Source organism: Microtus ochrogaster, chromosome 24 (genome assembly GCF_000317375.1).
Source record: "Microtus ochrogaster isolate Prairie Vole_2 chromosome 24, MicOch1.0, whole genome shotgun sequence".
NCBI classification, from domain to species: domain Eukaryota; kingdom Metazoa; phylum Chordata; class Mammalia; order Rodentia; family Cricetidae; genus Microtus; species Microtus ochrogaster.
Window position 1 is genome coordinate 23,034,223 of NC_022024.1, and position 25,350 is coordinate 23,059,572.

The 25,350-nt window shown below is 36.4% G+C and overlaps 1 protein-coding gene across 2 annotated transcripts in view; it reads right to left on the reverse strand.

Annotated features, from left to right (window-relative positions):
• The window catches only part of Cep290 (centrosomal protein 290), a 79,380-nt gene that overhangs the window by 36,069 nt on the left and 17,961 nt on the right, over positions 1-25,350 (reverse strand). For both annotated transcript variants that reach the window (XM_013350354.2, XM_026784448.1), the window contains exons 15-29: positions 23,757-23,857; positions 23,595-23,682; positions 20,810-20,922; positions 19,263-19,347; positions 18,444-18,586; positions 17,701-17,865; positions 16,494-16,643; positions 14,890-15,005; positions 13,067-13,169; positions 12,750-12,980; positions 9,347-9,520; positions 5,047-5,158; positions 3,153-3,358; positions 2,115-2,266; positions 160-271 (exon numbers count right to left, since the gene is read on the reverse strand). In XM_013350354.2, the coding sequence (XP_013205808.1) occupies positions 160-271; positions 2,115-2,266; positions 3,153-3,358; positions 5,047-5,158; positions 9,347-9,520; positions 12,750-12,980; positions 13,067-13,169; positions 14,890-15,005; positions 16,494-16,643; positions 17,701-17,865; positions 18,444-18,586; positions 19,263-19,347; positions 20,810-20,922; positions 23,595-23,682; positions 23,757-23,857 (2,051 nt within the window). The remainder of the gene's footprint in view (positions 1-159; positions 272-2,114; positions 2,267-3,152; positions 3,359-5,046; positions 5,159-9,346; positions 9,521-12,749; positions 12,981-13,066; positions 13,170-14,889; positions 15,006-16,493; positions 16,644-17,700; positions 17,866-18,443; positions 18,587-19,262; positions 19,348-20,809; positions 20,923-23,594; positions 23,683-23,756; positions 23,858-25,350) is intronic.

The window sequence follows — 25,350 nt, forward strand, 5'->3', positions numbered from 1 at the left end:
AAAGAAGGGAAGAAGGAAAAAAGGAAGGTTTCTAAAGTCCCAACTAACAGGAACAGGTTTCTATTGCTGCAACTAGTCCTGCTTAGCACGCCAGGCTCCATCAGAGTCTGAGGTGAGCTTAGCAAGCAGACTAAACAGAGGAGGCAGCACAATATGCACCTGGTAGTCCAGAAGCTGCATTCTGAGGGATTCCACTTCCTTTTCCCTGGACTGTTGCTGCGTATTCAAAAACTCAACTTGTCTTTTGGCAATATCAGAAATCTCTCTCAGTCTAGAAAGTGACAAAATATTTAAGGAACAGTTCAGCAAACACCAAAAGTCCCAATTTTGAGATATCATTCTAGAAATGCAATTGGTCTATGACATCTCTTCTTTGCACCAAGTCCAAAGAGTTCAAGGGTCTCTTGAACTATTTCATGACACCTAATTCCATAAAGGATCCAAACGTGATCTATGAAAGCATCCCCTACTCTGGGAAGTCCATTGCCTGTGGCACAGAAGAATATACACATTTGGAAAGATAATGCCATCTGTTAAGTGAAACTGAGACAATGACCTACGTCACTTTCCAAAGGCAGGTGGTCAGAAAACACCCCGACACATTCTCCCAAAGATACTTTTTATTATATTTAGGAAATGGTAGGTCAACGCACACAGGCTAACCTGTTGCAACTGTACAGTTAAGAATTAATGTAAAATGCATTTTCACTTTTACATATTATATGCTTTGTATACAGAACCTTATATTTGAAAGTTATGTTATATGGAAAGTGTGACTGGTTTATTTTGATTTAGCAACTAGCTGAAAAACAAAAAGAAACAAATTATACATTTGCACAAATTTCCCTTATGATTTCTGTAACAAAGCCAAATGAAAATGCCTTTTTTTCTTTAGGTAGATTAATTTGAGATAAGTGGGACGGACATATACATTGGGTTTCCTCATACAGATTGGAAAGCCTCTATAACTGGTGGTTAATAAAATATAATGAAATGAATGCATCTTACAAGGTAAGGTTTATGAGAAGAGACAAAGTCAATCATAACGGAAAGAATTAAAAGTGACTGATTTTCCCAAGAACTCTGAAGGAAAAGTTATAATTTTATAAGCACACACACACAATTCTAAAAGTTCTTTGTGTTTGACACATAAACTCAGTGCTCCCCATGGATTATCCATGAAAGAAGCCCCTGACTAGAAAGTGAGTGCATAGCATATATTTAGTACTCTAAAATAACTGGGCATATTTCCTACTGCCAAATGAAAAAAACTTTTACCTAAGTGTTAGTAGGCAAGAGTCCATGAATTGATGTCTAATATCTTACACAATGCCTACCACACAGCTAGTTTCTAAGAAATGTTAATTAAATCAAAAAATACAAATTAATTATATGTTGTAGCATGATTAATAAAAACCTAGAACAGATATTGGGGTTCAACTGAAGGTCAGAAAAGCAAAACAGCCAGCCACTGGCTCTTACCTCAGCTTTAGACTGAAATCCTGCCTCCAGGGATCTCAGAATGAGATGTGTGTGAGAGCTGTCTCCTCCCATCTTATAGTCCTCTCTAGGGCTGGGATTAAAGGTGTGCACCACTACCACCCAGTTTCTATGGCAAACCAGATGATTACTGAGATTAAAGGTCTGTGCCACCACTGCCTGGTCTGTAAGGCTAAACAGTGGGGCTGTTTTACACTCTGAACTTCAGGCAAGCTTCATTTATTAAAATAAAAATGAAATATCACTACAGTATGTTTACATCAACCTTACAAAAAGGTAAAAAATTCTTTTCTTTTTAAAGTTAGTAAAATAAATATTAAGTGACCCCTGCTCTTCCCTCTCTACTTCCCCTGAAAAACAGGCGACATGAGTAAGAAGTGGACCATACATGGTTTCTGTTCTGCTTTGGTGCCTTCTACAGCTGCATCCCTACATTTCAGGTGGGTGGGGGCAAACTTTGAGAGGTCATTTCCTCTCCAGTGCTATGTCACGGGGTCTTAATCCTCTTCTTAAAAACAAAGTGAGTATGGAAATTGTCCCATCTGTCTATCATCGGTCTTCCAAAAGGCAGATCAACAGACACATCAAATGACTGAACTGTTGTGTGCACTTACTTAGACACTTCAACTTTGAGCTCCACCTCCTTCTTCTCTAACTCGAGAATGCGCTGTCTATCAGCATCACTCACGGCCTTGCTCACACTGTCAGCTAGTTCATCTCTCAGCATCTGCTCCACCTTCTGGGCATCCAGGTTGATTTTGGTAAGCTGTGGAAAAGTGACAATAAGTTATCCTCAGAACTATTTTATCTTACGAATTCTGCTTTACCTTACACTGGGACTAGAACTCAGAGCCCGTGTGAACTAAGCATACCAATGAACTACAGCCCCAGCCTAGACACACAACATCTAGACTTCTGAGTACTATGGCTTCTTTACTTTCCCTTAGTTCAGAAACTAAAGAAAGAATCAAGAACACATTATAAAAAAGATGTAGTAATACTCCAATTCTATCATAAGCTATTTATTTTAGGCAATCACTAAGAATTTTTAAACTATAAACAAAGTACTTACAAAGAGTTAAAATTTTTATAAATTTTAGAAATAATTATATAAACTTGTATTAATATTTATGGCTTAAAATAAAAATAATACTTATGTTTTGGAAAATATATCAACCTAAGAGAAGAACATCTGTAAGGTGTTCTTTAATCATAAATTGTTGAATATTTGCAGACTGCTTATTTAGACCAACTAAAAATCTTTAATAACCTCCTATTAAAGTTTTTGAAGAGTTTTTTAACTATTTTTCTTCTTACTATAGTCTTACTTCCAAACTCACTCTGGAATATAAAAGACAATGAGTAATTTTTAAATGAAGAGATGGGTTTGGAAGACAATTTGCTTTTTAAAGAAACAACATCCTTCTGTTCATGAAAACTATTACCATGACATTGGCGAGAAAGAATCTGGGTATAGAAATAAGTGGTTGAATCTAAAGCAATTCATATTTTAAAATAATTGTCTGTATACCCATTACATGAAATGCAAATGCTGCACACACATGCAGTCTTAGAGTACAAAGTTCTCAGAAATCGAGTATCTACTATCACTAATCTTTGTTGTCTGATTACATGATAAAAGTTGTACAAACCTCAGTGAATTTGGTTTCCAATTCAAAATTCCGTTCTTCCATGTGTTTTACTGAGGTCCTCAGGTGTTCATACATTTTCTGACAGTGTTCAGCTCTCTGCCTTTCATTTAATTCCTTCATTTCCAACACAGTGATTTTTTTGGAAATAGAAACAATGTCACTATTTGTCATTGATTTTCTTGCCTTATCCATGTTTGATTCCTTTCCTGTATGTTACGATACATCACACAGAAGATAATTCAGAAGAGGTATTAAAAAAGTAGTACAGTCTATAGCAGGAAATGAACTTTTGAATTAAGACATATCTGCATTCTTCCCTTTATTTATTTATTCCTAACTGTCTGATACCTATTCTCCTTTTCTTTCTAGACTAAATATCTCCATTAATCAATCAAATGACAATAAGAACAGTATGCTGTGAGATAATCTTTTTGTGCACTGTGAATATCTGTCTCTGTTAAAGTACCTTCTGATTGGTTTATTAAGGAGCTGAACAGCCAATAGCTAGGCAGAAGAGATAGGCAGGACATCCAGGGTAAGAGAGGAACTCTGGGAGGAATCTGATGCACAAGAGATTCACTATCCAACTATCCAGACATGGAGGAAGCTGTATGTAAGGTACTGAGGAGAGGTAACAAGCCGCATAGCAGAATGTAGATTAATAGAGACAGGATCATCTAAATTTTAAGAGCTAGTTAGGAATAAGCCAAAGTTAAGGCAGTGCTTTCATACTTAATAAGAGGTCTCCGTGTCATTATTTGGGAGTTGGCAGTCCAAAGAAAGTCCAACTCCAAGTATAAGGTTACTGAGACACCAATGTGAAGGTCAATGCAGAGCTGACAGAGGTTAGAAGGTTGTCAGAAGTTGGAAATGAACCACTTGCTATGAGAAGAATGCTAACTGCACTGGGGCAATACAGGATAACAATGTCACTTTGGACATGTAAGTGCAAAGACATGATTTTTACCATTATCAAACACCATGCTCAAAAGTAAAATCTGAAGTTATATGATTAAGAAATTTTACATGTATAATCTCAAATCACAAGCACTATGTTTGGCCTTGTACACACATAATAGCAAATACTATCATATTGCGGTGGTGGCACATGGCTTTAATCCCAGCACTTGGGAGGCAGAGGCAGGTGGATCTCTGTGAGTTCAAGGCCAGCCTGGTCTATAAGAGCTAGTTCCAGAACAGGCACCAAAGCTACAGAGAAACCTTGTCTCTAAAAATCAACCAACCAACTGACCAACCAAACAAACAAACAAAAAAGGAATAGCATTAAAAAATTTAAAAAAAATTAATATGGTAAGTCAGATATAAATGAAGGTAATCTTTGTATCATTCTAAATAATAGCAAAATAAAAAAATTAACACTTTAAACATAAGCACTCAAATAACAGGATATTGCATGAATTTTTATAAAATAAATGATTAAAATATAGAAATATTTTGAATTTCTACTAAATTTGATATATAACAAATAATGGTTATTATTTAAAGTACATAAAAATATAACAATATATTACTGCAATAAAAATTCTCAAATTTTCTTTGATATATTGTGGTGAACTTTTCATTTAAAGGTATCAAATAATATACAAGACATAAAATTGCACTCAAAAAACACATATTTCAAAATTATCACTAGGTTTTAATTGCTAAAATAATTTAAAAATACCTAGTGTTTAATCACAAATTAATATATGATTTTACTAGGAAAAAAAACTCACATGAAACCTCTACACCAAGCACCAGGATATTATTTATAATCGGTATACTACACTGTAGGATACAGTTCATGCCCATATTTTACTCAGAAAAGGAATTTTCAGTACAAACAATTGCTCTTAGGCACGGATCACCAGGTCCTCTCTGTGTTAAGACTTACCTAATTTAGTTTCTTGTTCCCAGGCTTGTTCAATGGTGTGCAGCTTCTCCTTCGTAATCTCCAGCTCTTTACTTATGGCGTCCATTTGTTCTTTTAAAGATGCATTTTCACACTGAATAAGAGACAGACATCACAGATGACTACAGTGCAAGGCTATCACATACCCGACACAGCTTCGACCTTATGCATTATCTCTTAACACTCACAATTTTTAATTGAAATTTTTAAGATTTATTTTTAAAAGATGCAGATAAAAATCATACTGAAATTAACCAAATTCAAAAATATTTTTTTTACAAATTATAATTTCTCACACAACACACACACACACAAATAATAAACTCTAGCATATAATACACCTGGCTCTAAACTTCCATGTATTAGCCTTTGCCACTAAAGACACCTATTCATTTTAACCAATAAGGAACACAGAGGGGCTTCAGAACTTTCACAAACTACTGCTCATTTGCCTCATTCACACAAACACTCAGGCACACATCCCTAGTACATCATCTGTGACAGGTGCTAGGTGTTAACAGTAAAAAGAAAAAGCACAAATCCCACATTCCACAGGCTTCTCCATTTATGGTCTGTGTGTATGTGAGTGTGGTAGAATCTCCTTTGCTAGTTCTTCTTGTTGCTGTGGTAAAACGGCCTATCACAAAAACAATTTAGGGGTTAGCTTATTTAAGGGGTATAATCCCAGGTTTCCATCTACCATTAAGGGAATTCAAGGCAGGAACTTCAAACAGCTAGTCCTATCACATCTGGTCAAGAACACAAGTAAGTACATGTGTGATTGCTTGCTGGTACTCAGCTTGACTTCTCCACTCTTACACAGAGCAGAAACCCCCTCCAAGGCTGTGGTTGCACCACAGTGGGCTATGTATTACCGTATTAATAAAGTTAGTTAAAATAATCCCCCCATAAACATGCCCAGAGGCCAACCCAACATTGATAATCCTTCATTGAGACATATTCATATGCCCTAAATTCCAAAATCTGTAGTACAAGGCTCCTAATTTTGCTTACTGCTGCTTAGGTCTTCAAACACCCAATCTTTTCCTAATTCAGCCCCATTTTCCTTCTCTGAGCTTTTAAACTCTTGTCTTGCTTTAAAGCAGTGGTTCTCAGACTCCCTAATGCTGAGACCTTCGTGTTGACCACCGACCATAGAGTTATTTTCATTGCTACTCCATAGCTGTAGTTTGCTGCTGTTATGAATGTAGACATCTGTGTTTTCCAATGTCACAGGTCACCCCTGTGAAAGGGTGGTTTGATCCCAGTAGCAAACCAGAGGCTTAGAATCACTGCCTTAGAGCAAGAACTATCATAAGGTAAACAGAGAGAGAATTAGACTTTTTGCCAATCAAGTGATTCTAATCATGGGAGTGAGTAACATGATTGCAGTATGCGTAGCTATCATTTTAGAGGCAGCAAGGAGGGTTTACGACTGGAGATGGCAATGTGTGTAATGGCTGCAACAAAACAAGGTGAAGTGAAAAGCCAAGACAGTGCCATCAGCAATAGAAGAGCATAAAAGATGTGATGATAATGTTAAAATTATAAACGAATCACAGAAAGAACAGGAGACAAAGGGAATGACAAGGGATTTGTGCTCACTCTCACGCTCAGGTTCATTTGCCTGTCTGTTATCTGTAGATAGTCTAGGCTGATGCTGGCCTCAGGGTCCAACTGTTTCTAACTCCCAAGTCCTGGGCAGCTGTGGAAACCTGACCACGATCACAAAAGCTGGGATCTGCACTCAAGTCCTCAGCGGGCTGCAGGCACTCTGGTACTGTGCTTTCCCCCAGCCTAGGTAAATCCATATCTCATATGCAAACACCAATTTTGAGGAACAATTTAAAAATGTTCTTTGGGAAAACAGAAGAATTAAGCTAAAAGTCAATGAAGGCAAGCAATATGCCTCAACAAGCAAAAGTTCTTATTGTGCAAGTCTGACAATCTGTGTTCCATACCCAGAACCTACCATGAACTGACTCCTAAAAATTATCTTACCTAAACACACATGTAAACACACACAGACACACACACAAATAATAACAATAGCAAATAAAATTTAAAAAGCTGTTTATTGAAGACTAGTGATGGAGCTGAGACGTTCAGTTCTTGCCTGAGTTTTGAGTATTAGCAAGACAAAATAAGGAAAGAAACAGCTCACTGGTAGCTAACTGCAGATTTCTTGAGAGCTTTGCTAATACCGGAGACATAGAACAAGGACATGGAGAATGGGGAAAGGAAATTATTACCACATCTAAATAGAATTATCTTTAAGCAGTAACATGATTATCTCTGGTCTTCAGCAAAAGCAGTAAAAAGTAAATGGACTAGATTATTTGTAGGTAGTATTAACACATAATGACTCAAGCTATTTTGCATAAGTCATCAGAGACATAATGTTTCATTTACTCAGTGTGTTCTCCTATGTGAGCTCCCCAAATTATTTCCTATTCCATGCTTGTGGAGGATCTTAAAGACATACACCTCTACTTCTACGGAGAAGCCTGTGGATGCCTGGACCTTCATTTCTCCCGAGAATGATAAAAGTGGGAAATGTAGAGAGCTGGGAGGAAAGAGCGCGGACTGTAACTGTCAGTAACTCCAGTTACAGAGGATCCAATAACCTCTTCTGGTCTCTGCAGGCACAGCAAGTACGTGATGCACATACACACACACACACACACACACACACACACACACACACACACACTCCACCGAGGAAATAAAGATTAAGAAGCAGAATAATGAAAAGTCAGGACTATATACACAAATGAAACTTATGACCTTCCAGTACTATAGTCTCTGTGTGTGATGTGTGTGTATAGGCACACATGTAATGGAACATATGTGTTGAGATCTAGGAACAACTTTTGGAAGTCTCTTCTTGCCATTCACTCTGACAAAAGCAGGGCATTTCCTCATTGTTTCTGCCTCTGTGCTGTATAATTCTGACTAGTTGGCCACAGGCTTCCAGACAAGGTCATTTCCCTCTCTCTGTCTCCCTGTGGCTGTAGGAGTGATGCTATTATGGGTCCATACTGGTTTTTTCTTTCATGATGTAATATAATAGTTGTCAACTTGACAGAATCTATAATCAGCAGGGGGATGGCTCCTGTGGGGGAGTACCTTAATTATATCAACTAATGGAGGAAAACGCATCTTGACTGTGGATCACTTCCCTTAGTGGGAGAGACAACGCTATAAGATGGAGAGAGCAAGCTAAGAAGAAGGAAGCATGCATTCACCCATGCCTTGATTGAGGACACGATGTGACAAACTGCTTCACACTATGTGCTCCTGCTATATGGATTTCCCTACCATGACAGACTCTACCGTGAACTGGGAGTCAGAGAAATCCTTCTTTTTAAAGTTGCTTTTGCTAGGTGATTCATCACACAAAAGAAACTAAAACATACATGTTTCACAGATCCAAATTACCTGCCAGGAAGACCTTTTACACCCAGAGCCATCTCCTCCATCCCCACCCCAGTTTTCAGTATTTCTAAAACATGAGAAAATGGAGATTTGGAACGCTCATCCAATATCTATGAATTGCTATTAATAATGCATTCACAGTGAAACAAATTCATCATAAGAAACCAAATTTGAGGACTCTGAGATCAAGGCAAGAAAAGAGAAGAATAGGTATTTAATAGCATGTCTCCTTTTAATTCCATGTGTGCCAAGAAAGAAGTTTGACTGTTGGGACCAATTAAGTCCTGGCCTTCAGCTGCTCTTCCCTGTCTAGGGCCTTCTAATGGAAGTTACTAAAAGCTGTGTTTGCCTAGAGGATCAGAGGTTGAGATTTTCACCTGTTGGCCATTGACTGCAGGGTATTTAAGCCTCCATGGTGCTATTAAAGAGGGCTTTTTGGTACCAGTGTTGGAAGGTCTGTGTGTCGGTCTGTCTCTGCATGTGTATTCTCAACCTCCAGCCCCTTGCCCGAAGTTCACGAACTGGGGTCTAGCGCTTACAGCGCAGACAGGGGCCATGGTGTGTGGCATCATCTAAGTCATATAAGACACATAAGAGGATGCCCTAGATAAAGTCACCTTTAAGTTATTGACAATTATAAATACACAGTATGTTACATATAGAAATACGTACTGATATCCAGGACAAACCACAACTAGGTTATACCCATGATCATATCTCCACCACAGTTACATAAAGAGAAACCAACTTTAATCACTAGAAATCAGTAAAAGTCTTACAGCCCCAGGATGCCCTCAAAGTCAAGTGGCTAAAATAACAGGGTTCAAAGATCATATACACTCACCTCCAGGTGCTCTAGGTTACTTGTCCTCTGAACAAGCATATTATCTTTCTGCAGTATGTCCCTGTACTTAGTAGTTAGTTCATTGTATTGCTTATTGGCAAGTTCAAGTTCAGACAAAGAGACACTATTATCTACAACTTTCTGGAGAGCTGCAATTTTGAAGGTAGCCATTTCCTGAAAAAAAAGGATGCACAGTTAAATTTGCATACTTTTTCTGGTAAAGCATTAGTTATTTTTAAGAAAGATGATTCAACTGAAAGCAAAATGGATTTTAAAACCATTTGAAAAATATATTTCTCATGTTATTCTTTCATATAGGAAATAATATTTGGAAAGTTTTAATTAGCAGTTTAAATGAATCCTTTTACAAGCTGTCACAGTAAATTGAAATATAATAAATTTGAGAAAGTAAAATAAACAATTCAGAAATAACCTTTGGATGCCTGCCTATTATAAACTTTAGAAGATTAAAGTCAACCAAACATTTGACATTTTAAATGACAAAATTAGTAGGAAATAAGGAAACCTTTACATTTTAGCTATGCTTGCCTGCTTTCTTAAAATCACACAAACTTATTTTTGGTTCCTATTATTGAGTAATAAAAATAGTCTAAATAGTAGCAATAAGAATTTGTTACTTATTTCTTGTTTGCTATAATCTAATACAGAATATTCTTCCTCCAGAGACACATGGTCAAAGCGTATTCTGTAGCAGGGTGCTGCTAGGGAACGGAAAGGACTAAGGTGTGGGGGCCGGGGGGAAGCCCAGGTCACCTGGAGTGTGCTTTCACAAGGATGATGGGGCCTCTGTCCCTTCGTGCTCTCTTTTCCTTTTTATTACAATTACCTATGAGTAAGAAGGCCTCTATTGCCCAGTCTTACTATGATGTACTTGTACCACCACAGGCCAAAGATAGCGAGACCATATTTTCAAACCTCCCAATTTCTGAACCAAAACAAACTTTTCCTATTTCTAAGTTTACTAGGTATTTGTACGGCCCTAAGAAGAGAAGCCACATAATGTCCTACCATTCTAATGAAAAGTCATTAATCGGAGGCACTAAAGTGGTTTTATTAAAACAAACAAGGTACAGGGACTCTCAGTTCTTTCCAGTAAGATGCTCTATGACCAGCCAAAGGTACATAAAAAGGTACAACAACATGATGGAGGCAAGCAGTGCAATAAATAACCAGACTGATGAAGAGGAGATGAAGACGCTGTAGTCATAATGCATTCCTGAGTATAGTGAGCTTCTGCTCTAACTGCAACAGCATCTTTCATGTAAATAAACATATACTATTCTACTATATTCTAGGGGTTTGGTTTCATTTTGTGAAGCAGGCTGGATAAAAAGCAAGGAAATATGTTTTGTTTCCTTGAAAACATTCCCCTTTCTTATTTCCTATTATAAAAAATGAAACACAAAAAAACATAAAGCAGAAACGATGTTTGAAGAAAGAGGGAAGATGGCAGAACACGCCAGCTCTTATTTTCAGCACTATCTATATTGGTAAAACCCAAGAGTCCAATTTTCTTAACGCCACAAAAATAAAAACAAGGACATTCCTAAGTCTCAAATTTTCCTTAATTCATGTCCAAATAGAAACAGCTCTCAGGTGAAGGTACAGACAGAAGTGGATGGGTAATCACTCCCAGGTTCTGTTTCTGTTGCAGAAATACTACCTGGAAAGTATTCTGTTACCTGGATAGCAGGACAGGGGCAGCAGCAAGACATTTCTTACTAAATCTTTTAAAACACGGTTTAAATATTCTAATTCACTTTGAAAAATCCTAATATTGAAAGCAAAAAGAAAATAAAAAAATGACGGATTTCTTTCAAGTTACTAGAATATGTTATTTTTGCCAACAATGCTCAATAGGACAGATTCCAAGGAAAATTACAACTACAAAGAAATTTTAGCATATACTAAGAAGTGTTACAGATGCTATTATTTTTAATATGTGATGATATCTGATAAAATAATTAATATTTTAGTTTTCTATGCAAAACAATGAAGAAAATAATATTAGAAAGTTAAATGAGTTTAGGGAATAAAATATAGTGGTATAATTACCTTATAATGTTAAGTTTGGATTGGAAATAACAGCATGCACTCATATTCTAAAGTTACATGCGATATTCCCTATATCTTCCAAGGAAAGAGACAAGTAGCAATGGCATCTCTTTAGCAATCATATAATCAGTTCTGGCATGTAAATATTTAACCCTCTAAAAAGAAACAGGGTTCCTTAAAGAACTGGATTACTTTGCATCCAAGCAGAAGCAGTGTGTAAGTTAGGTCCAGAAAATTTCTTTATGCCAGGAAACAAATCAAGTTTGGTTCAAAAACTAATTGATCCATGCTTAAAACAAACAAACAAACAAACAAACAAAAACAAAACTAAAAAACATTGTAAAAAGCTTTCTAGCAAACAAAGTTTAGAATTATCAACTGAGTAAAATGTGGCTAATTCTTTGAAGTCTGTGAACTTATCATGATAACCAAAGATGAAGAATCTCACGAAAAAAAAGACAAATCTGCCCGGAAACAGAGCACACACACCCTTCCCTTCTGTAACTACTGGTGAAAAGGAAATATTGAAGTTCTCATACTGTCTTCACAGTTGGAAATATACTAGAAGAGGACCTGATACCCTGGCCAATGACAAAAATTTCTCTACCTTCAAAAGAATGTAACAGCACTAATAATATGAGAAAACCATGAACACCCATATCAGGCCTTCATGAATGAGAAAATTATTAGGAAAAGTAGCAAAGGATCCTTTATTTATAACATGCTAAAATCTTACCAGTTAACCACTTAAAAATATAGATATCAATCAAAAATGATGATATTCCCCACAAAACACCATCTAGACAGATATGCTATCTTTTGGAGTGACATAACATAGATAATTATTTAAGATGTATTCTTGCTAAAACTATTTAAATTAAATCAAATCAAGATCTCAGAGCTAAACTTGATAAAAATCAAAAAAAGTAGATCAATCAAATATTCTTCAAAGAGAAGAGCAAAACACAGCAAAATAGGTCACTATCTTCAGGGTCAGGCACGCAACTGTCAAATTTAATACATGCACTATTCATGATCAAAGCCTAGACCTAAAGAAGACTAAATATAGTCAGCACAGTGGGAAAGTTAGGGAAATACTGTCAATTTTTCAGCAAAATAACATCATTACAATTATGCAAGCAAAACTTTCTTTGATAGAGATATATGCTAAAAATATTTATGTCTACAATTTTAGTAGTCTACAAAAAATTACAGAAATGTCAGTAATCATGAACCATTAATCCTGTTGATGGTGTGCAAGAGTCTCACTGATTGTAGACCTGAAAAATTCCTAAGCTGCCCCCCACAAAAAAATTTTCATAAATACCTTAAATCTTTGCAAACTCCCAATTTTTTCAGTAACTTCGGCTTCCATTGACACTAAGTCATTCTTGTGCTTCCCGTTTTCTTTCCTGAGCTGCCGCTCCATTTCCACCAGGGTTGTATACTGCCGTATGAGGGACTTCTCATTCACTTGCAAAACGGTGATTTTCCGACTGTTTTCTGAAAGCATTTTCTTCATCTCATTTGAATCCATCTGAAGAGCACTGAGCAGATTCTGCAGAGAAGCACACTGGCGTTACTAAGTGAACCAGCTATCCTCGGGAGCCTCGGGAGCAGAGTAACATCCCGACTCAGGCTTACATCATACTCCTTCACTTTCACAGCATCCTGCTGGACTTGGTCCTCAAGCTTCCTCTTCTCCTCTTTTGTTGTCTCAGACTCTGTTTTCCACGTCTCCTTTTCACTATAATATCATACAATAACAATGAAAAAGATAATAAATAGAATAATTTTTTAACTGCAAAAGGGATGAATCTAGATTATGGAAGCTTTAAATATTCTCAGAATGAAAGACACACTACCAAACATTCAAATTACAAGATGTTACATTTTCACTCAATGTTTTAGTAAATTAAAAGTGGTAGCAATTTTATCAAGTTATTTCCATCTTTATTTGCCCTATCTCTTTAATGTATTTGCAACATAATACCTCAATCTTCATCCAGACTTGAAACATAAAAGTCAAGTCTACAATATTTTGTCAATAAAAATTAAATAGAAAAAAAAACTCCAAGGTTTAAAAATTCATTTGAAAAGGGTTCTTTGAAACTTCACTTTAGCATTAAAGGTTTCATAACTAAATGCCATAAAACCTAACTTTGCAGAGCACGTACTGGATTAAGTTGATTTGGTAAAAGCATATATACATGTATTTTATATATATATATATGTGTGTGTGTGTGTATGTATATATAACTTTGAATAACTACTAAGAATATAGGATTTATAAACAAAGACTGTATAGAGAAAAAGATTAAGAATATAAATATAGTTAATACGCTAAACAAATTCTGAAAAACTCAAAATTCTGGCTCAACTTAAATATGAGCAATGAATATACAAAAAAAAATTTTGAATGTAAATATTAGAAATCACTGGATTTGGAGAAAACTTCATAAAGTGGACAGAGGGTCCCAACCCTATCCAAAAGCTATTTGCATTTGATACCCAATGGTAATGAGAAAATCATTTTTCTCCAAATCTAGTGATTTCTAATATTTGCATTCTAAATATTTTGTGCATATAGCATAAAACAAATACAGATTTACTTTTCAATTAAAATAAATCTAGATGAACCAGTTTTACAAGTATGTAAGTTATTTTTGCTAACTGAAAAGTCACACAACTGTTAATTTTTGCTTGGCATGAGCGAATTTTAGTGGCATAATTACCTTTGCCTCTAAATGGTTTTGATTTCAACATATGACTTAATTTTGATTAGATATGTGTCAAAATATGGAAAAACATGTTACTCTTCTTCAATCAACATGACTCTCTGGTCTATGAACGTCTAGAAATATTTTATAAGGATAGTAGCTAACAAAAATGCATATAAATTGATCCGTCCTCTAACTACCTCTGGATTTCCTGTCAATCAGATGCTACCGTAAGTGTTCAGAATCACCTTTGGCTATGAAGCCTACTTCCTCCTAAGAATATGATGGTCGTGATGAGGTGAGAGGTATGGGGAGGCATGGTAGTCCCTAAGAACATGGTTGTGTAAAGGTGACAGGATGAGTACGGCTAACAACAGCAGCTATCTATAGTGTACAGTTGTGCTATGCAATAGCTTGAACATTTTCTTGTAATTATTCACTTAACTGCATGACAACCCTATTGGTGTTAAAAAAAAAAAAGTGTTATCATAGATTTTTACAAGCAGCTAAGACACACACAGTAGAGGAAAAACAATTAGCTCAGTGTCTCACATCTACCTAGTGCTGGAGTCTGGCTCGTCTCTGTCAATCCCAGACATGAAGAGGGTTGAGATCACTGAACTAATTCAGAAGCACATTTAAACACACTTTTGACAACAGTTATGTGGAGGGGATCAGTACTTTTCTTTGTGACTAAAAAACAGTACTATATCCTACTAAATTTATAAAGTTTCAAAACATAGATACCTTAGATATTCTTTATATAATAAACTTTGTTGATGACGAATTACTGCAAATTTTCTGTTATAATCTTCAAGAGAATCTTCTAAATGTTTTAACTTCTTTTCTTTATTGTCTAGGTCCTAAAAATTAAGTTTAAATAGCATTACACTACATTTTGAATTCAAAGGGTACAGATTCACATTCCAAAAACATTATTAAAACTCCATATTTCAAGCATTTTAACATAAGATACAAAGAACAAGGTAATACACATAAAAGTCCTATAAAACAAGCAAAATTATTCTTTTCAAATGTGGTAGCTATAGTAAGCACACATCTATCTGTTACAGTATTCACCTTGAACATAAACATTTATCAAACAGAACAGTCAAACACTCAACTCCTATTATTTAGCAACATATTCTTTGGTCAGCAGACATTTTTGTGCCTTGACTAAAATTAGCCTATGTCTTTTTAAACATGGGGAAACTGAATTAATTAAAGCACCCATTTGCATGCAGGTGAGTGCATGAAGCAGTCTGGAGGCCAAGGATAACTTAGGGCATCTGTTCTCTCCTTCCAATACATAGTGCAGCCACTGAAGACAAACAGAGGCTGTCGGGGCCAGCACTAGTGCCTGTACCCACAGCGTCATTTTGCTAGGCCCCCACTTTTTTATTAAAAAAAAAAATCTTAAATCAAGTATATCACGTTGCCATTATTTGTTGACGATGTCCCTCTAATGTACAAAAATGAATCATTAATAATGCCATGAATTTAAAAGTAGTGATAATAAGATGAATTTTATTTTATTTTATTTTTTTGGTTTTTCGAGACAGGGTTTCTCTGTGGCTTTGGAGCCTGTCCTGGAACTAGGCTGGTCTCGAACTTACAGAGATCCACCTGCCTCTGCCTCCCGAGTGCTGGGATTAAAGGCGTGTGCCACCACTGCCCGGCTAATAAGATGAATTTTAAAGGAATGTTTCGATATGTTGTTAAGTTACCCTTACATGACTCCTGTATCATACAAATTGAAATAAAGAATATTATATATAAATACAAAACCAAAATTTGATGATTATAACTCAAGTATCACACTAATAGATAAGCTAGCAGTGAGAAGAAATGCTGCTTAAAATCAGAAATGTATTTTTGTTTTGAATAGGTTTTTTAAGTACAATTACAGGGCAAGTGATGAAATAGAGCACCCTTCCTAATTTGCAGTGGACCAACATTTACACAGGAAAGAAATGGTGAGGGTCAGGTTTACTTGCAAGCTTTTCTGTGATTAGCACAAAAAGAGACAATCTACTAAGGGCATCGAGAAGCTTTGCCCTTTGTCTTGCTTTTCTAACCAGCAATAAACACAAAACGATGCTACTTTATGGCATCTGCTTATAATTCTTCATGTCTTTATACATTTCAAATGACTAACACAGATCAACAAGAGACATGAACATGCTTTACATGTAGGCAAACAGAATAAACTTCCCTTATAAATTAGTCCAGCCGACTCACAACCTACTAATAGCATACCTGTTTACTCTGAGAACTCACAGGAATTCAAAGACTAAATTAAGAAACATACTACCAAATACGTCTGCCATTACTACAGAGATTACCAGTACCTGCAAAAGATGTATTAAGTATTCATTCTGGGAATTGATGATATGGGCACTAGACGGTGCTATCCCATCAGGCAAGTCCACACCTCTGTAAACTACATTGGCTCCTGCAGACTGGCGGAGAAGATCAGTCTCTTTCTCCAGATGGTCAATCTGGAAACAACCCAGGAATGATAATCACGCTAAGAGAGTTACAAGGCAGGAAGTTATTCTTCAGCTTTCTCCACTGAGCATCTTTTTAAATGGTCAGGAAGAACTTGACAAGAATTAATAAAACTTTAATTTTTTTTACTTAGAAATCCCTAATACAAGATTAGAGTTTTTATGTTCTCTTATATAGTAAAGGAACTTACTTCTCCACATAGCTTCATAAGGAATCTTTATGAGAGACATCAGGATGTTCAGCATAAATAGGGCTCAAGGATATATGCGGAAGAGGGGCAGAAGGATGCTAGGGACCAGAGGTTGTGGATGACTCCATGGAGATAGCATTTCCAGTCCCAGCAGGGCAGATGCCCATGTGGAGACTGTTGTTGACAGCACACACTATATCTGCACAAGATCAAGCCTGACAAATAACAGCACAGAGGAAATGATGTGCTAACCATGCCCCAGCCTTAGCTAAGCAGGCATCTGTAAAACTGCCCAGAGAGGAAGAAACCCATTTCTTCAGTAGGTCAACACGAGTATAACCACCATACTCCAGGGCAGGTGCCATGCTCAGGAGTAGGTAGCTGGCTACCACAAATCAGTCTGAGGTTTCTGTTGTTTGTTTTTAGTTGTTGTTTTAAGAGGGAGAAAGAACTTGAAGTATGTTTGTTAGACAGGATCTAAACTGATCAAGCATGGATGGGATATGGTCAAAATACACTATAAAAAATTATCAAAGAATAAATAAATAAAAACATTTTCAGATTTCAAAAATAAAAAAAAAGGTGGTTTAGGGTTGAAAGAACTCAAAGGACATTTTCCTTTCAAAAAAAGTCTTTAAAAAAAAAAGTTTCCTAGTTAGAGTGGTGGTGGCACATACCTTTCATGCCAGCACTCAGGAGGCAGACGCAGATGGAACTCTGTGAGTTCAAGATCAGCTTGGTCTACAAAGCAAGTTCTAGGACAGCCAGGATAAACACAAAAAAACAAAACCCCAAGTTTCCTATTAAAACAGACAGTCATAGCTTTAATATTTTTTTGTATTTAATAGAAGTCTCACCTTTAAGTTTGCTTTTACCAACTGCTGTGAATAATTTATAGCCTCTTTCCGAGATTCCCTGAGTTCTTGCCTTAATTCTTCATTCCTTCCTGTAAGTTGATCAACTTGGGCTTTCAAATGCAAACTGGCATCAAAGATTCCTTCTGCATTCTTTGATTCTATAGCCTAGTATGTTTATATTACATATTATAAATGAAATGGAAAACGGTAAAATCAGAGACAGGAAAAATATGTCTTTCAATAATTTAATCAACTTCCTACGTTCACCGGCATGTCTAATAAGACTGTTATTTAAATTTATATATAAAGTAATATTTATAAAATTTAAGTTTAGCTTATGTTACTATAAATACTGATTACTTCATTATAATAAATAACATTAAGTAAATATTAATCGATTAGTAAAGCAGAAAATAGACAGACAGTAATAAGATGATCAGCATTCATTTAAGAGGCAGTTTCTTGTTAGCTGGGCAAATACTGGGTTTCTCACATCTTCACTTCCTCACTTCAGCATCTAGAAAGTAGAAGAGTTAGTTCTGCCAGTCTGGGGATGCACTGTGATTAGCTGCTCTGGTACCTGCCGCTGACACTTTCCTGCCATAACAGGCCGTACCTGAAATGTATAATTCATCCTATTTCTTAAGGTGCTTTTTATCTGAGTATTTTATCACAGCATGAGAAGCAGAAATCCCTAGAAAAGGACTGGCTGCAGGCAAACATTATCATCACACGTAACTTACATTAACCAGTCTTTCCAGACTTGGGATGATTAGAGAAGTTTCACCTCCTTTCACATCAGGGTCCTTCTGCATGTCCTTAATAGCTTGCAAAATTTCTTTCATGCCTTCTTCAAGTTGCTTATTTTCTTCAACTAATTCTTTTACTGTAATTATATTTTTTCACATTGAATAAGTATATTGTTCTTACAACTTGCATTTTCCATGTACATGACAGATATTTCAGATAAAAAAAATTGGAGAACAAAAATGTAAATAAAAAATCCAACTATAAATGGAACAAGAACAGTCGACTTAAACACCATGCCTATTTTAGTCATATGCATACACACACACACACACACATACACACAGGCAAACATGCACAGGCACACATGTGGCATAGCTCTGTTATATTAAAATCCTTACATTTTTATAACTTCACTTTCACTTAAACATATAAAATATGTGATGTACATTTGTAAAAAATGGAACTTTAACATTCTATAACAATAAAAATGCCTATGTAAACCACAAAGCTATGTAACAGGGACTGAGCTAAGATTATAAAGACAATTAAAGATTAAAAAAAATAACTAATTAGCCGGGCAGTGGGAGCAAATGTCTTTAATCCCAGCACTCAGGAGGCAGAGGCAGGCAGATCTCTGTGAGTTCAAGGCCAGCCTGATCTGCAAGAGCTAGTTCCAGGACAGGGCTCTAGAGCTACAGAGAAACCTTGCCTCGCAAAATCGAAAAGTAAATAAATAAATAATAAAGTATTAAAGTTTACATTTTAGTGTAGAGAAATTAGGTATAGAAAAGGAAGAGATAATAGTGACTTACATTTATTCTGAAATTTAGCAATTAGCGTCTTACTTCTTTCTAAGTCTCTTTCCTTCTCAATTAGTTCTCTTGAAAGAAATTCATTCTGAACAAAGAGAATAAACATGTTTCATAAAATATCACAGTAATAAATAGGTTTCAGGTTAAAACAATGCTTTATAAATTCAAGTTTAGCACATCAACAAAGAGGCTACAGAGACAGAGCAATTATAAAATGCAGGCCCAAGGATAAAAGCAGAGATGCTACCACCTCTTCCTCCCGCTCTCCCCGTGGCTGGCAGGAGGCTGGGGATAGCAGCAGTTTCTGTCCTAGAATCAACTGTTGTTGCCCTGCACGGTCTGTCTTTACACTACCTGTTCTGCCTGGCTTCTCTGACGGTCAAGTTCTATTTCTGCATTTCTACTCTGTTCTTCTTGGATCGATAAATCCTGTGCTATAGTTGCATTCTAAAGAAACATTTAATATATTAGGCAAGTCAACAAGTTCAAAGCAAATATACTGTAATTATTTTAGTTTTTATTTTAAAGTACAGATCTGTTATTATAAATGAGTTTTAATGTGCAGATAAAAAGAAATCTTATCAGAATTGGTTCTAGAACTCTGGTAAGAAAATAAGACAAATTGCATGAAGAAAGCTCACCTGCAATCTAAGGAATACTAGCTCTTTCTGTAGCTGTTCTATAAGATTTCCAAGGGGATCTAGCTGAGATGACTTGGGCTGTGGGGTAACAGGCACAGGATCTGCACTTCTCAACATCTCAGTCTGTGAGGGTGATTCACTCTGTCTTTTCTCGTCTTTTACACTGAGCTCAGCACACTTCACTTCATAATGGACCTGTTCATCTTCTGATGTTACTTTTTCCACATCATGGTCATACGATTGTTGACAAAATACTGCGGACTTTTGCCCATGTGATAATTTCTGCATTAATTCTGAAGCTCTTGGTGATGCTTGAAATGATGAACTGCTTTTCTGTAAGAATATGGTTTTTTCTAGAGCTTGCTGGATTCCTGACACTTTCTTCACACACTCCTCAGAAAGAGAGCATAGGTAATCACTTATCTCTTCATTGCTCTCTTTACTGAGGGCGCTGACTAACGATTCTAGATTTCTCAAAGACTACAGACACGGTGCTTTAAAAATCTCCCTTATTGTAATAGCTTCTGGAGCTGTAGTATCGTCTTTCATTTGCAAAAATGAGGAACCTCTAGTTAGAGACCATAGGATGCACTCCACTTTCTACGCTACGATGAACTGCAGGCAGCATTCTCGACAATGATTGCACGATCATATTCTCCTCTGTCTCATTCTGATCTGATCACAGAATACTGAAAGATGGTCTCCTAGGCAGCAGCTCTACTATAGCTGAACTCTTAATCTGTGTTCAAAGTAAATATGTCTCGTTAATCCATCCAGAGATACCAAGTTATTTAAGCAAGTTATTTAACAGCTGAAAAGCGCAGAAGAGCTAAATGAGATTAAGTGAAGAAAAAATGCACTGCTAGCCTTGTCCTTTATTCTTGTTGTCAAAGCAATGCTGCTTACCTTTGATTGTGTTTCATTCATGCTTTTGAGGCTCATAAAATTTAGTTGTCTTTCTCCTATTTTATCTTCCTGAGAAAACTTTTCAGTTAGGTTCGACTCCTCCATGGTTAATCCTACAATATGAATTAACAAATAAGAAACCAACACAAAAATCACTCTCCTTTAATCTAATGCAAGAATAAAGCTTTAATTCAAGCAAAAGGTCCGTTTCTAAAATCCTAGATCAACATGTAGCCAATATAACTCTCTGATCTTGTTTATTTTTAATAAGCTATCAATAAAATGAGACTGACTTGAATTGTACCTTCTTTATCATTTTTGTTCATGCTAATTTTAAAGTATCCAATAATAAGTTGCAGGACTATTTAAGCATATAAATACATTTATTTTAATATTTCTATGTGACTTTATTTTTTGCGATGCTGGGAAGTGACTTTGTGTATGCTGTGTGCATGCCAGGCAAGTGTGCTAGTAGAGGGCCGAGGTCTCGGTCTTCCAATGGGGTTCTTACAAAGATATCTGCAATTTTATTTGTCTTTATATTATTACTTTATGTGCATGGGTGTCTATGAATCACAAGTGTGATTGATGCCTGCAGAAGATAGAAGGCGTTAAATCCCTATAATGATATTTTATTTATATTTCAATAAATAGAACTTGCCTAAAGATCAGAAGGGCAAAGCTAAGCCACTAGGGTCAGGCAGTGGTGGCACACACCTTGAATTCCAGGATTTGGGAGACAGAGGCAGGTTGGATCTCTGTTAGTTCAAGGCCACCATAGGCTACACAAGATCAATACAGAAACAAATCCAGGTGGTGATGTCTCAAACCTTTAATTCCAGTTCTAGGGAGTCTTACACCTTTAATATCAGCACTAAAGAATATAAAACGGGGGGAGAGATAGGCTCTAGCTGCTTAGTCTGCTTAGTCTGTAGTTGCCCAGCCTTGGTTGGTAGAGGTAAGACTTCTCCAGTGGCTTGGATGCTTTGCTTTTCTGGTTTCTTTCTCTGGGTGTTTATTATTTGTCCTACAAATCCCTCAAGACTGAAATTACAGACGGTTGTGAGCCGTCATGTGTGTGATGGGAACTGAACCAGGTCCTCTAGGAGTCAGCGCTCTTAGCTGCTGAACTGTATCTACAGATCCTTTAAATTGTATTGATTTTGATAATTTCATATATTTTAAATTGTATTTTGGTTATATCCACCCATTACCATCTCTTCTGCCCTTTCCACAGTCTTTGAACCCCTTATTCTCAGAAAATCCCTGTCCTGTTTCCATGTCTACTGTTCTCATGACTTCTAAATTTAATTAGGGTTGCTTGTATGAACATGGATGCAGGGGAGTATGGGAAAGAAGCAAACTAGTTACTTACTGTTTTACCAACCCGCAGCAGCTACTGAGTTCATATGCCTCAGAGAAGAATGTATTACTGTTACTTTCCTAAACCAGTGTAATTACTAGCTGCATTCTAAAGAGCTATCTTTACACCCACAGATAAGAATGTATCTCTCACTCTTTCATCAAAGAAATACCTCTTTGCAGCAGATGGACACCATTACTAAAAGCCATAACTAGTGAAAATACAGAGAATAATGACTATGCTCTCCATTCCCAACTGAGAGCAACTGTAACATAACCCTTACACCGGAGGCTCACGGGACATTGCAGGACTGAAACATGGTCAGAGTCAGAGGACCAGGGAGTCTGCTGAAAGACCGAGTCGTCTGTGTGTGACAGGGAAATAACAAAAGACAGCTGCTGAAACAAGACCTTAACAGTGACGACACCAGTTTACATCTTAACACGACCATGATCAATCACACGGGGCTACCACTACGTGAGAAGCTATAGGAAATCACAAACTTCTGAGAGGAAGAATTAGTTTTCCCTTAGATAAGGACGCTACCCAGTTTACCAGTGTCGAGTGGTCAGCCCTAAAAACCAACGTCAGAAAACACAAGGTGGAATCAGTAGGCTGCATTTACATATTTATTTGCACACACACACACACACACACACACACACACACACACACACACACACGATGGAGGGAGGAACATGGGAGTGTTATGGGAGGAGAAAATAAGAAAATAATATTTTAACTTACAAAAGTGTGTAATGCTTCTCCAAAGGACCCAAAGTTAGTTCATAGTACCCACATCAAGCAACTCACAACTGCCTATAACTCCATCTCCAGGGAACCCAATGCCTTCTTCTGGCTTCCATGGGCATTGGCACACATGGAGCAGAGAAATACATACAAAAATAAAAATAAAACTTAAAAAAAAAATTAAAGAAAGAAACACTTTCTACATGGTCCTCAAAAATGAACTTCGGTGTATGTTACAAAAACTACATTGCCTTTCTAAAAGGTAAACAAACAAATGTATGTAAGTTCAGTGAAAATATTTAAAGTAATTAATAAAAATAACCTTCCAATTTACAACTTTCACAAGGTGCCATTCTAAGGTGACATACACTGACATAAAAATTACTGTTTTAAGCTTAGCCACAACAAAGTGGAGCTATCTAAAAATCAATAGTCTGTACCCTGAATTTGTCAAAAGTGTATAATTCCTAAACTTGGTTGTTGTTTTGTTTACCTGTTTCAGGGTAGGCTCACACTAATTAATACCTGGATACTATTTTCTCCTATTACTTGGACCAGATTCCGGGCAACAGAGCACAACAGAGCAAAATCAACTGCCACACCCAGCACACCCCAGGTCCAGGGAGTCCTCCCCGCACGACACTTTCACAAGTATAGAGTGAATGAGAATACCTGAAGCTGCATTCCTTCTTCCTCTTTCTTGAGCCATTTGACGAATTTTTCTTTTCAAATCAAGTCGTTCTTCCTCGAGACTTTCAATCTGCAAAGTATGCATTATTAGTAAGTAGTTCCCCTTAATCCAGACAAGAAAACCATCAATTGAGCACCACTTGCCTCTTTCAAAAGTATCTGGTTTTCAGCTCTGTACTGCTGCTGTTTTAAGCGTTTACTGTTTCTAAATTCAGTTAAATCAATCATTGTCTTTGGTTCAAGGCCTGAAAAGAAGGCAATATAATTACAAACTTAACAACTGGCAAACGAGTGACAAAATCTTCATAGAACATCAGGTAACTAGGATTATACATCAGTCGGTATCACTTGAAACCTGGAGATTTCTTACGCACGAATTTTCCAGACAGTTAAACTACAAAGCACATTAGCTAACTAATTAGAAAACCCTGACAAACACATATGCAAAGGTGCTACGATTCATTAGGGAACCCAGTCAGGAGGTAAACTTGGTTCCACTCTCACTTTCAACTTGTAACTTAGATACAGAGATGACATTATTTGTTTGTTTATTTATTATTTTAATCTGCCCAGAATATAATAAGATTATGCTTAGAGCAGTGCTGGGCAGGTAGCAATGTTTATTAATACTAATAATGTTATTATTGGTCTAATTCTTTCAGCTAACCTGTCTCCTAATTTGTCTCCTAATTTGCCTCCTAATTTTACCTCCTGAGGTGAAAATCAGGATCAAGACAATGTAAAATAATTGCAAACCGCACTTTGATAATTAAAGCTAAACCCCTAGCCAGGCAATGCTTATACACGCCTTTAACCCCAGCACTCAGGTGGCAAAAGCAGGCAGATCTTTGAGTTCAGGGCCAGACTGGCCTATAGAAGTATAGATATAATTACAGGACAACCAGAGCCATTGGTTACACAGAGAAACCCTAGGGGGAAAAAATAATTTAAAAAAATGCTAAATTCCTAAAGGCAGAAAACTTGGCTTCTGTTGCAGCTTTCTAGATATGTTAGAAGTTACTCAGTCATATTCCAGGCTCCTAGCTGTGACCTGACAGGTCAAGTTAATCAGGAACCTTCAATGGCTAATATAATCCTAAATTCTAGTTAGATTATTTATTCACAAATAAATAATCCATATAAAGTATTTATTTTCTTTTCTTTGATTTTTGTTTTGTTTTGTTTTTTTTTCAAGACAGAGTTTCTGTTTGTTTAGCCTTGACAGTCCTGAAGCTTACAGAGATCCACCTGCCTCTGCTTCCACAGTGCTGGGATTAAAGGTATGAGTCACCACTGCCTGGATTTATTTTTATTATACACAAAAATTTTATAGATTTTTGAGTTTAACTCTGAGAAATCACTAATTGGTATTTAGCGAGTAGAATAAAATCTTATTTAAATTATACTATTCATTGTAAGGAAGCACCCTAGACTGTGCACCTTAGTTATAACTTACAATATAAACCAGCAATATTAATGATTCACCACTTATTCTAAAAAGTACATACGTTCCAAAGTTCCATTTATAAATTACATCTTAGACTAAATGGAACTCTTAAAATACCCAAGTAGAACATATGCAGTTTAAATTGTATTTCTATGTCCTTAGAAGGTTTGCAAATTACTTTTAAATGGCCTCATCTGAAACAAAATCAGTTTGTAAACTAACAATTCATACAGATGTTTCCTATTTGTAGAAATACAGTTGACTTCTCATATTTAGCATAATAAAATGCAC